This window comes from Schistocerca americana, chromosome 3 (genome assembly GCF_021461395.2).
Source record: "Schistocerca americana isolate TAMUIC-IGC-003095 chromosome 3, iqSchAmer2.1, whole genome shotgun sequence".
NCBI classification, from domain to species: domain Eukaryota; kingdom Metazoa; phylum Arthropoda; class Insecta; order Orthoptera; family Acrididae; genus Schistocerca; species Schistocerca americana.
Window position 1 is genome coordinate 424180122 of NC_060121.1, and position 12814 is coordinate 424192935.

Below are 12814 nucleotides of genomic sequence, written 5' to 3' on the forward strand. Positions count from 1 at the left end.
AGGTAGGTTAGAAAATTTAAAAAGGGAAATGGATAGGTTATAGTTAGATATAGTAGGAATTAGTGAAGTTCGGTGGCAGGAGGAACAAGACTTTTGGTCAGGCGAATACAGGGTTATAAATACAAAATCAAAATGGGGGAATGCAGGAGTGGGTTTAATAATGAATAAAAAAATAGGAATGCGGGTAAGCTACTACAAACAGCATAGTGAACGCATTATTGTGGCCAAGATAGACACGAAGCCCACACCTACTACAGTAGTACAAATTTATATGCCACCTAGCTCTGCAGATGACGAAGAAATTAAAGAAATGTATGATGAAATAAAAGAAATTATTCAGATAGTGAAGTTAGGCGAAAATTTAATAGTCATGGGTGACTGGAATTCGGTAGTAGGAAAAGGGAGAGAAGGAAACGTAGTAGGTGAATATGGATTGGGGGGAAGAAATGAAAGAGAAAGCCGCCTGGTAGAATTTTGCACAGAGCACAACTTAATCATAGCTAACACTTGGTTCAAGAATCACAAAAGAAGGTTGTATACATGGAAGAAGCCTGGAGATACTGACAGATTTAAGATAGATTATAAAATGGTAAGACAGAGATTCAGGAACCAGGTTTTAAATGGCAAGACATTTCCAGGGGCAGATGTGGACTCTGACCACAATCTATTGGTTATAAACTGTAGATTAAAACTGAAGAAACTGCAAAAAGGTGGGAATTTAAGGAGATGGGACCTGAATAAACTGACTAAACCAGAGGTTGTACAGAGTTTCAGGGAGAGCGTAAGGGAACAAATGGCAGGAATGGGGGAAAGAATTACAGTAGAAGAAGAATGGGTAGCTTTGAGGGATGAAGTAGTGAAGGCAGCAGAGGATCAAGTAGGTAAAAAGACGAGGGCTAGTAGAAATCCTTGGGTAACAGAAGAAATATTGAATTTAACTGATGAAAGGAGAAAATATAAAAATGCAGTAAATGAAGCAGGCATAAAGGAATACAAACGTCTCAAAAATGAGATCGACAGGAAGTGCAAAATGGCTAAGCAGGGATGGCTAGAGGACAAATGTAAGGATGTAGAGGCTTATCTTACTAGGGGTAAGATAGATACTGCCTACAGGAAAATTAAAGGGACCTTTGGAGAAAAGAGAACCATTTGTATGAATATCAAGAGCTCAGATGGAAACCCAGTTCTAAGCAAAGAAGGGAAAGCAGAAAGATGGAAGGAGTATATAGAGGGTCTATACAAGGGCGATGTACTTGAGGACAATATTATGGAAATGGAAGAGGATGTAGATGAAAATGAAATGGGAGATACGATACTGCGTGAAGAGCTTGACAGAGCACTGAAAGACCTGAGTCGAAACAAGGCCCCGGGAGTAGACAACATTCCATTAGAACTATTGACGGCCTTGGGAGAGCCAGTCCTGACAAAACTCTACCACCTGGTGAGCAAGACGTATGAGACAGGCGAAATACCCTCAGACTTCAAGAAGAACATAATAATTTCAATCCCAAAGAAAGCAGGTGTTGACAGATGTGAAAATTACCGAACTATCAGTTTAATAAGTCACGGCTGCGTAATACTAACGCGAATTCTTTACAGACGAATGGAAAAACTAGTAGAAGCCGACCTTGGGGAAGATCAGTTTGGATTCCGTAGAAATATTGGAACACGTGAGGCAATACTGACCCTACGACTTACCTTAGAAGCTAGATTAAGGAAAGGCAAACCTACATTTCTAGCATTTGTAGACTTAGAGAAAGATTTTGACAATGTTGACTGGAATACTCTCTTTCAAATTCTGAATGTGGCAGGGGTAAAATATAGGGAGCGACAGGCTATTTACAATTTGTACAGAAACCAGATGGCAGTTATAAGACTCGAGGGACATGAAAGGGAAGTAGTGCTTGGGAAGGGAGTGAGACAGGGTTGTAGCCTCTCCCCGATATTATTCAATCTGTATATTGAGCAAGCAGTGAAGGAAACAAAAGAAAAATTCGGAGTAGGTATTAAAGTCCATGGAGAAGAAATAAAAAGTTTGAGGTTCGCCGATGACATTGTAATTCTGTCAGAGACAGCAAAGGACTTGGAAGAGCACTGAACGGAATGGACAGTGTCTTGAAAGGAGGATACGAGATGAACATCAACAAAAGCAAAACGAGGATAATGGAATGTATTCGAATTAAGTCCAGTGATGCTAAGGGAATTGGATTAGGAAATGAGACACTTAAAGTAGTAAAGGAGTTTTGCTATTTGGGGAGCAGAATAACTGATGATGGTCGAAGTAGAGAGGATATAAAATATAGACTGGCAATGGGAAGGAAAGCGTTTCTGAAGAAGAGGAATTTGTTAACATGAAATATAGATTTAAGTGTCAGGAAGTCGGTTCTGAAAGTATTTGTATGGAGTGTAGCCATGTATGGACGTGAAACGTGGGCAATAAATAGTTTAGACAAGAAGAGAATAGAAGCTTTCAAAATGTGGTGCTACAGAAGAATGCTGAAGATTAGATGGGTAGATCACATAACTAATGAGGGGTTTGGATAGGATTGGGGAGAAGAGAAGTTTGTGGCACAACTTGACTAGGAGAAGGGATCGGTTGGTAGGACATATTCTGAGGCATCAAGGGATCACCAATTTAGTATTGGTGTGCAGCGTGGAGGGTAAAAATCGTAGAGGGAGACCAAGATATGAAAACACCAAGCAGATTCAGAAGGATGTAGGTTGCAGTAGGTACTAGGAGATGAAGAAGCTTGCACAGGATAGAGTAGCATGGAGAGCTGCATCAAACCAGTCTCAGGACTGAAGACCACAACAACAACAACAACATGGTTCTCGGGGAGACCGATTGCTCGCAAACCTATGTATGGACTCAAATCTTTTTAATTTCGTTTTCATTGCCTTTTCGCAAGATATACGTAGGACGAAGCAATATTTTGGATGATTCCTCTAAGAACATGTGCTCTCGGAAGTCTAATAGTAGAGTACACCGTGAAACAGGGCGCCTCTCTCGTAGCGCCTGCCACTGGAGCTGGGTGAGCATCGCCGTGGTGCTTTGGTGCTTGCAAAAAGAACCTGGAACGAAACGCGCTACTCTCCTTTGGATCTCTATTTCATCTAACAATCCTATCTGATATGGATTCAACACTGACGAGCAAAATTCAGGTATTGGTCGAACGAAGGTTTTGTGGTCTAGATTCTTTGTGCACTTCCTGAGGATTTTTCCCATCAAACTCAGTCTGACATCCGCCTTACTTGCTATTGATTTATGTAGTCGTTCTACTTCAGATTACTCCACATGCATATTACTAGATATTTTATGGAAGTAACTGCTCCCAGTAATTATTCTCCAATTGTGTAATCTTACAAGAAAGCGCCTTTCTGCCTGTGTATTTGCAGTAGGTTACATTTGTTTGTATTGAAGGGTAATTGTCACTCACTGCACCAAGTGTCGAACTTCTTCGGGTCTTCCTGCATGTCGGTACAATTTTCCAGCGTCGTGACTTCTCTACATACATCATCCACGAAAAGCCGAATGGAACTACCGACGTTATCCATTACGTCATTTACATATATTGTGAAAAGTGATAGTCCCACTCGTATAACCCTTCCTTGGGGTACTCTCGATGTTGCTTTTACGCCTGCAGACTTATCTCTATTGAGAATGACATTGCAGTTTTCTGTTTGCTAGAAACTCTTTAGTCCAATCACGCAGTTGGTCTGATATTTCGTACGCTTGTCTTTTGTTCATACCGCGCCGCAGTATTCCAGAAGAGCGGGAACAAGAGAAGTGAAGGCACTTTCTTTGGTGGACTTGTTGCATCTTTCAGGAGTTCTGCCAATAACATGCAGTGTTTGGCTTGCCTTTCCCTCTGTATTTTCTGTATGTTAGTTCCAATTTAAGATATCTGACATTGTAAGCTATAGGTAATTTGTAGTACTTTAAATTCGTGTTATTTATCGTTTAGAGGAAATTTAACATAATTGTTTTAGTCCTCGTATGAAGGACTCCGCACTTTTGGCACTAAACAGATACCTTGACTGAATCATTTCGCAATTGATTTTGATGTTCCGATCACTTTACTCGACGACAAATGACAGCATCATTTCTAACCAGTCTAACAAGGCGGCTCAAATTGTGTCCAGAATATAAGTTAACCGTCCAATACCAAGTTGGGGGAGGGGGGGGGGGGTGAACAGTTAGTCTAAGGCCTCCTTTTGAAAATATCGTGCCGGCCGTTGTGGCCGAGCGGTTCTAGGCGCTTCAGTCTGGAACCGCGCTGCTGCTACGGTCCCAGGTTCGAATCCTGCCTCGGGCATGGATGTGTGTGAGGCCCTTATGTTAGTTAGGTTTAAGTAGTCCTAAGTCTAGGGGACTGACGACCGCAGATGTTAAGCCCCATAGTGGTTCAAAATGGTTCAAATGGCGCTGAGCACTATGGGACTTAACATCGGAGGTCATCAGTCCCCTAAAACTTAGAACTACTTAAACCTAACTAACCTAAGGACATGACACACATCAATGCCCGAGGCAGGATTCGAACCTGCGACCGTAGCAGTCTCGCGGCTCCAGACTGTAGTTCGTAGAACCGCTCGGCCACCTCGGCCGGCTAAGTCCCATAGTGCTTAGAGCCATTTGAACCATTTTGAAAATATCGTAATTTACTCAGTTACTATATATTTTAAAATTATGGAAAGAATGTTTATTGCTTATAATGGATTCTTCTACCAAATACCATGAATGTTTAAAAATTTTCGGTTAAACTTAAGCCAAAAATTTAATTCCTAGTAGTCACTTTCCAGATCGAATGTCATATTCAGAACTTTCAGTTTCAGGACCTTACTCAGACGTTAACATCTCTTTAGAAGGAAGTAAAAGTCCACAAAAATTAATGAACTTCGCACTTTTAAAATTACTCTCGTGGTGCTCATAAAATACCAAAAGGTTAGTAGTAAACGTTATTGAAAATGCGTCGATGTTGATAAGAGTGTGCTAAAAGATGTTTTCAGGGTCGTCCGCATCAGTATCTCTGTAAAAAGTATGTTGTTAATAGTGGTCAACAACAATCAAAGAATTTTTTAAAAACTTTTTGCGGTCGGCGTAAAGTACCCACCTCCCCCACCCTGCTAATGTGCCTTAGGGAAAACGCTTTGGTACTGGTAGGGTTAAGAACAGCAGAGGGTTTGTACGAGGGGGGGACCCAAAAGAAACCGGACTCAAAGAGGGCGCTGCCACTCGTAGACGTAGTGCAGGGTTCTCACGTTAGATGGTGTTAGTAGAGACCTTCATGAAACAGCTGTGCAGACGGCGCCAGTGTAGAGCTGAACGTGTAAGTGTGGTATTGTGTTTCTCTGACTGTTGGCGGGTTACCTCTGCGAAGTCGTTATGGCAACTTTAAAAGAGCAAAGAGAGTGTGTGAAATTTTGTTTCCTGTTTAAAAGAACTGCAACGGAGACACACCAAGTGCTTCAGGAAGCTTTCCAGGAGGACGCTATGAGCCGCACACAGGTTTTCGAGTGGTTTGGGCGCTTTAAACGTGGTGAGATGTGTGTTGAAGACCAAGCTCGTTCTGGACGCCCTTCATCATCGTGAAATGAAGAGAACATTGAAAAGGTCCGCCAAAAGATCAACGAGGATCGTCGCCAAACGATCGACCAAATTTCAGCAGAGACATGAATCAGTTGGAGCTCGTGCCAGCGGATTTTGAGTGAGGATTTGCACATGGGACGTGTTGCTGCTAAATTTGTTCCGCACCTTCTCACACAGGAGCAAAAAACCATCCGCATGAATGTGTGTCAGGACTTGAAAACAGAGACTGCACGTGATCCAAACTTCTTGAACAAAGTCATTACAGGGGATGAGAGTTGGTGTTACGTGTATGACCCAGAAACCAAGCAAGCGTCAAGCCAGTGGAGGACTCCCAACTCTCCCAGACAAAAAAACGCAAGGCAAGTGAAGTCAAATGCGAAGACGATGATCATTGTCTTTTTTTATGTTCGTGGAATTTTGCATCGGGAATTCGTACCCCCTGGCCAGACTGTTAAGCAGCACTTTTACATGGATGTTTTAAGGCGTCTGCAGCCGGCCAGGGTGGCCGAGCGGTTCTAGGCGCTACAGTCTGGAACCGCGCGGCCGCTACGGTCTCAGGTTCGAATCCTGCCTCGGGCATGGATGTGTGTGATGTCGTTAGGTTAGTTAGGTGTAAGTAGTTCTAAGTTCTAGGGGACTGATGACCTCAGAAGTTAAGTCCCATAGTGCTCAGAGCCATTTGCATCAATATAAGGCGTCTGCGAGAGGATGTGAAGAGAAAACGCCCGGAACTTTGGCGATCAGGTGACCGGTTTCTGCATCACGTCAACGCTCCAGCACACACGGCCTTACGAGTGACCCACTATTTGGCATCTCAGAGGTGGTCTGTCGTTCCCCACGCTCCGTATTCGCCGCACCTAGCCCCGTGCGACTTTTTCCTATTTCCACGAATGAAAAAAAAACGCTAAAAGGGAAGCGTTATGACGATGTGGAGGCGGTAAAAACAGCTTCGCAAAGGGCACTGGACAATATCAAACTTGAAGAAAAAAATGGCACTCAACTTCTGAGGTCATTAGTCCCCTAGAACTTAGAACTAGTTAAACCTAACTAACCTAAGGACATCACACACATCCATGCCCGAGGCAGGATTCGAACCTGCGACAGTAGCGGTCTGGCGGTTCCAGACTGCAGCGCCTAGAACCACACGGCCACTTCGGCCGGCCAAACTTGAAGAGTTCCAAACATGCTTCCAACAGTGGGAAAAGAGACTTGACACGTGCATCGCATGTAATGGAGAGTATTTTGAAGGTGAGTGAAGTAATTTTGTAACAAGGTTCATCAATACATTTTTTATGACAACAATCCCGTTTCTTTTGGGTCCCCCCTCGTAACACCCCTGCGGGGAACTCCGGATATCACCTTGTTGTCATTAGATGACTTCCTGTCGATTATTACGAACTGTGACCTTTCTGACAGGAAGGGATGAGGATAACGTAGAAAAATAATTTTCCGTTGAAAATCATGCATCCATTCTGCAGTCAGAATGAAGTAGACAGAGGCAGAGAGCGAGCTGCTGTGGCGACTGACCGGTGGTGGAGAGGAAGTCTTGGTTGAGGTGGTCCCAGCTGATCCAGTCGCTGACGATGAGCGTGACGACGACGGCGGTGGCGACGACGGAGCCGACCCAGAAGAGCAGGATGCGCGGCACGTTGGAGCGGCGCCAGACGGCGCGCGCGCGCCGCGCCCACTGCGGGTACAGGTTGTCCTGCAGCATCATGTCCGTCACCATCAGCGCCGTGATCAGGTCGCCCAGCCACGTGCCGCACGCCGCCGCCTTCATCACGCTGCAACACGCCAGCAGCCACCTTTGCTGCACCGCTCATACCACACAGACACTGGAGCAGAGATATGTAACAGGCAGAATACGGCACTGTGGTTGGCAACGCCTGTAAGGGACAACAAGTGTCTGGCGCAGTTGTTAGATCGGCTACTGCTGCTACAGTGGCAGGCTATGTAGATTTAAGCGAGTTTGAAGTGGTATTATAGTCGGCGCATGAGCGACGGGACACAGAATCTCCTAGGTGGCGATGAAATGGGGATTTTCCCGTACGATCATTTCCCGAGCGTACCGTGAATATCAGGAATCCGGTAAAACATCAAATCTCCGACATCGCTGCGGCTGGAAAAAGATCCTGCAACAACGGGACCAACGACGACTAGAGAGAATCGTTCAACGCGACAGGAGTACAAGCCTTCCGAAAATTGCTTCAGCGTACCAACCGTTAATGAAACTTCATTGATAAGGGCTTCGGAGCCGAAGGCCCACTCGTGTACCCTTGATAACTGCACAACACAAAGCTTTACGCCTCGCCTGGGGCCGTCAACACCTACATTGGACTGTTGATGACTGGAAACGTGTTGCCTGGTCGGTAGAGTCTCGTTTCAAATTGTATCGAGCGGATGGAAGTGTGCAGGTATGGAGACAACCTCATAAATCCATGGACCCTGCATATTAGCAGGGGACTGTTCGAGCTGGTAGAGACTCTGTAATGGTGTGGGGCGTGTGCAGTTGGAGTGATATGGGACCCTGATACATCTAAATAAGACTTTGACAGGTGACACTTACGTAAGCATCCTGTCTGATCACCTGCATCCATTCATGTCCACTGTGCATTTCGACAAACTTGAGCAATTCCAGCAGGACAATTCGATACCCCGCACGTTTAGAATTCCTACAGAGTGGCTCCAAGAACATTCTTCTGAGTTTAAACACTTTCGCTGGTTACCAAACTCCCCAGACATGAACATTATTGAGCATATCTGGGAAGCCTTGCAACATGCTGTTCAGCAGTGATCTCCACCCTCTCGTATTATTACGGATTTATGGACAGCCCTGCAAGACTCATGGTGTCAGTTCCCTCCAGTACTACTTCAGACATTAGTCGAGTCCATGCCAAGTCGTGTCGCGGCACTCCTGCGTGCTCGCGGGGGCTCTACACAATATTAGGCATGTATACCAGTTTCTCTGGCTCTCCAGTGTATAGTTACATCTACACGCTTTGAGCAACTGTGAAGTGCATGGCAGAAGGTATTGCACCTGTTATTAGGGTTTTTTACCGGTATGGAGCACAGTGAAGTTGTTGATTAAATGCCTCTATGGGTGCTGTAATTAATCTGATTTTATCCTCACGATTCCTGCGGGAGCGATATGTTGCAGACTGTTCCTAGAACTATCATTTAAAGCTGGTTCTTGGAACTTTGTTACTACAGTTTCTCTGTATAGTTTCTGTCTGTCTTCAAGAGTCTGAGAGTTCAGTTCCTTCAACATCTCACAACGATCTTGATGAAACGTGTCGGATGTGTAGAAGGGGCAAAGTAGTGGGATATATATTTTTTTGTTTGTATCCAGTTTCACTCTTAAGGAGTAAAAAACACCCCGAATGATAATCTGGCGTTTTAGGGTTAGAGGTAACGTCTTCAAAAGATGTTATATAAAATGTTTTTCATATAAAAGTTGATACGTAATTTATGTTCTTGAAGACTGTATAATCAATTTTTGTGAAAATTTGAAACTTTACAAAACACCCCACCACATTACTTAATTGATAAATGAAAACTTTTGTTACAGCATAAATTAAAGAAGCTTTCAAGCCACGTACATCCCTGCGTAATGCTGTTTACGTCCCTTGGCTATATCTGTACTCCCGAGCCCTTTGGTATCATCAGATGAACAAATTCCTTGTCCTTAGGTACGATTCTGTAAACTTTTCTTTCACACCGACCACCGGAAGAATCTAACAATATCTTTCAGATGTCTTTTGACTTGGTCAGACCTTCTTTTACCAGATTTTGATGCCATCACAATGACATTTGGGGCTTCAAAAAGAGATTCTAGGTTCAAGCCCACCATCAGTTTCATTTAAAACTGTGAGAAGCAGGGTGGCCTGTGTGGAAAAACCGTTTTGAGCGTCGTACCCAAGTACAAAAGAAGATGGCATAAGTACAGCGGTGGAACGTATACGGCTTTCGATGTTGGAAGAGCTTTCTCATAGGATTTTCAAGAGAAGATTTTCAGATCTAGTTGTGTTGCATGATTATGATGTCAGCCTGCATTTGAGAAACGATACAATCAAGCTGCGGTCACTAGCATACAAGCAATTCTCTTAACCAAGCCTTACCAATGTACTGAAATATATCTGATAGGCACCAGAATATTTAGAGGATCACCCGTGACAATTTGAAACACTGCTGAATTTTGTCTTATTTGTCTTCTCCGTTGTCTATATTACGTGGAAAAAATTCGTTCATTTTATGTGCGCGATGCAACAAATATGTTTTAAGCTTTTCTTTGCAGATTATCGTAATTATTTTCTATCAGAATAATGAGTTACTTATTGTATTGAGTCAACAAACGGTAAACTAAAAAAACCATGAATGCCAAACATGAAATAATAATTTAAAACAAAAAACAAATATACATAAAATTAGTAATTAGAATAGAAATGAATTTTTATTTATTGCTGTAACAAAAGTTTTCAATTCTCAAAATTAGTTAATGGTGGAAGGGTATTTTGCAAAATTTCAAATTAATATAAAAGTTGATTATACAGTTTTCAAGGACATTAATTACAATTCAACTTCTTTATGAAAACGTGTTTTATATATCATCATTTCGAAGATATCCCTTCTATACGTACAATACCGAATTACCTCTTGAAAACCTCGGGCATAAAAAAAATACTTATTGCACCATTTTGCGCTCTTTACGCACGCGCCATGTTTGATCAAGATCGTTATTGACACTTGAGAATGTTTCCTTCTCAGTGATACTCTCCCGCTGGTCAAACAAACTTGCGATCATTCCTGCTGCCCTTCAATATACCCTGCTAGTTCTGCTTCGTATGAGTTCCACACACTTGAGCAACGTTCCAGGATGAGTTGCGCGAGTGATTTGTCAGAAGTCTCCTTTGTAGACTGATTGTATTTCCCCAGTATTCTCCTCGTGATGACTGGGTGTTGTGTGATGTCCTTAGGTTAGTTAGGTTTAAGTAGTTCTAAGTTCTAGGGGACTGATGACCATAGATGTTAAGTCCCATAGTGCTCAGAGCCATTTTTGAACCCCAGTATTCTATCAATAAATTGAAGTATACTACGTGCTTTACTCACGATTGAGACTATGTGAGCGTTCCACTTCATTTGCTGTTACATCCAAGTATTTGTATGAGTTTACTGATTGCAACTGCGACTCACAAATATTTTTTTGTTTTGTTTTGTGATGTGTACGATATTACATTTTTGAACAATTAAAGTAAGTTGCTAATAATTCTCAGCTTTAAAATCTTATCAGAATCTGACTGAATATTTGTACAGCTTCTTTCAGATTGCATTTCGTCATAGATAACTGCTTCGTATGCAAAAACTGAGGTTACTATTAATATACATTAATTACTATTGATATACAACATGAACAGCAGGAAACCCAACACACTTCCCTGGGGTACACCCGAAGTAACTTCTACATCTGTCGATGACTCTCTGTCCAAGAAACACGCTGCGCCCTCCCTGCCAAGACATCTTCAATCCAGTCACATACTTCGTCTGGTACCACATATGATCGTGCTCTTGATGATAAGCATAGGTGTGGTGGTGAGTCAAATGCTTTTCGAAAATGTAGAAATTCTACATCTACCTGCCTGACTTGATCCATGGCTTTCAGGATGTCATGTGAGAAAAGTGAGAGTTGAGTTACACGTGATCTGTGTTTCGAAATCCATGCTGGCTGGCATGGAGGTGGTCGTTCTGTTCGAGGCTCCTCATTATGTTTGAGCTCAGGATATGCTCTAAGATGCTACAAAAAATTGATGTCAAGGATATTGGATGGTAGTTTTGTGGATCACTTCTGCTAGCAATTTTGTAGGCATGTGTGACTGCGCTTTCTTCCAGCTACCAGGTTCACTTCTTTTGTTCGTGAGATCTACGATAGATTATAGTTACCAGAGGGGCTTACTCAACCGCGAATTGTGTATAGATTTTGACAGAGATTTTATGCGGCCCTGGGGCTTTTTTCAGTTTTAATGATTTGAGCTTTTTTTTAAAGACAGTGATATATCTATTTCACTCAACTTTTCGGTGCTACGAGAATTAAATTAGGACAATACTTTTGGTTTTTCTTTTGAAAAGCAACAATTGAAAACAGAGTTAAGCATTTCTGTTTTTGCTTTGATACTCTCAGTTTCAGTTCCTGCTTCGTCCATGACGGACTGAGTGCCACTGATAGCCTTTCCATATGACCAGAATTTCTTTGGATTTTGTGAAAGATGACTTGACAGTATTCTGCTACGACAGTCACTGAGAACTTCACGCATTGATCTTTTGACTGCCAAAGCCGTTTTATTCAGCATCTTTCTATGGCACTATGTTTTGCTTTATATCTATACTGCAGCAGTCTGTGTCTTAAGAAGATTTTTTTACCATGGAGGATCTCTCCCTTTATGATTTCCTGTTGGGTGCATATCTATCCAGTGCATGGTCAACTATTCTTTTAAACTTGAGCCGAGTTCCTGTGCTTGCTCCTATCCTGGGCTAAAAGTTTCAAGTTTCTGATGGAGGTATGACACTATTGTTTGTCTGTTAATATTTTCTGAACGTATAACTCTTTCTACTTATTTTACTTGCTCTTGATCTTCTGCAGGGCTACTCGTAAATGCCTCCAGGTTTCCAGGATGTGACTGCGCGAAAACCGCGACATACAGAAACACGTCACGTACACTCGTTGATCAAGAGTATGCAGGAGTGCTGTGTATTGAGCAGTTGGCCACTGAATGTCACGAAAGGCGGACCTTACAGTATAAAAGGAGGCGAGTCGTATTGCATTGGCAGTAGAGAAGCAGCAACAGCTTAATGGGTCGGCCAGGAGAGCCCAGTCACTTCGAACGTGGACCAGTCATTGGATGTCAGTGGACCAGTCATTGAATGTCACCTCAGTAACATATCGATAAGGGACATTTCCACCCTTCTAAAGTTGCCACGTTGACTGTTGGTGACAGGACTGTGGACTGGAAACGCGAAGGAACATCCACAGCTAAATCAAGAAATGACAGACTTATTGTGCTGACAGATAGGGACCATTGGGTACGACGGATGGTGGCTGTATAACGTTACATGCCATCTTGTGCAATGCCAACAGCGAATTACAGAGACGGTGGTGTTATGGTATGGTGACGTTTCTTGTGGATAGCGTATGGTTGCTTTATTCCACTTTAGAAAAAGGTAAATACCGAAGGATAT

General features: G+C 42.8%; 1 protein-coding gene across 2 annotated transcripts in view; it reads right to left on the reverse strand.

Annotated features, from left to right (window-relative positions):
* LOC124605832 (transmembrane protein 117-like) overlaps positions 1-12814 on the reverse strand; it is a 217745-nt gene that overhangs the window by 110440 nt on the left and 94491 nt on the right. For both annotated transcript variants that reach the window (XM_047137761.1, XM_047137760.1), the window contains exon 6: positions 7115-7371. In XM_047137761.1, coding sequence (XP_046993717.1) covers positions 7115-7371 — 257 coding nt within the window. The remainder of the gene's footprint in view (positions 1-7114; positions 7372-12814) is intronic.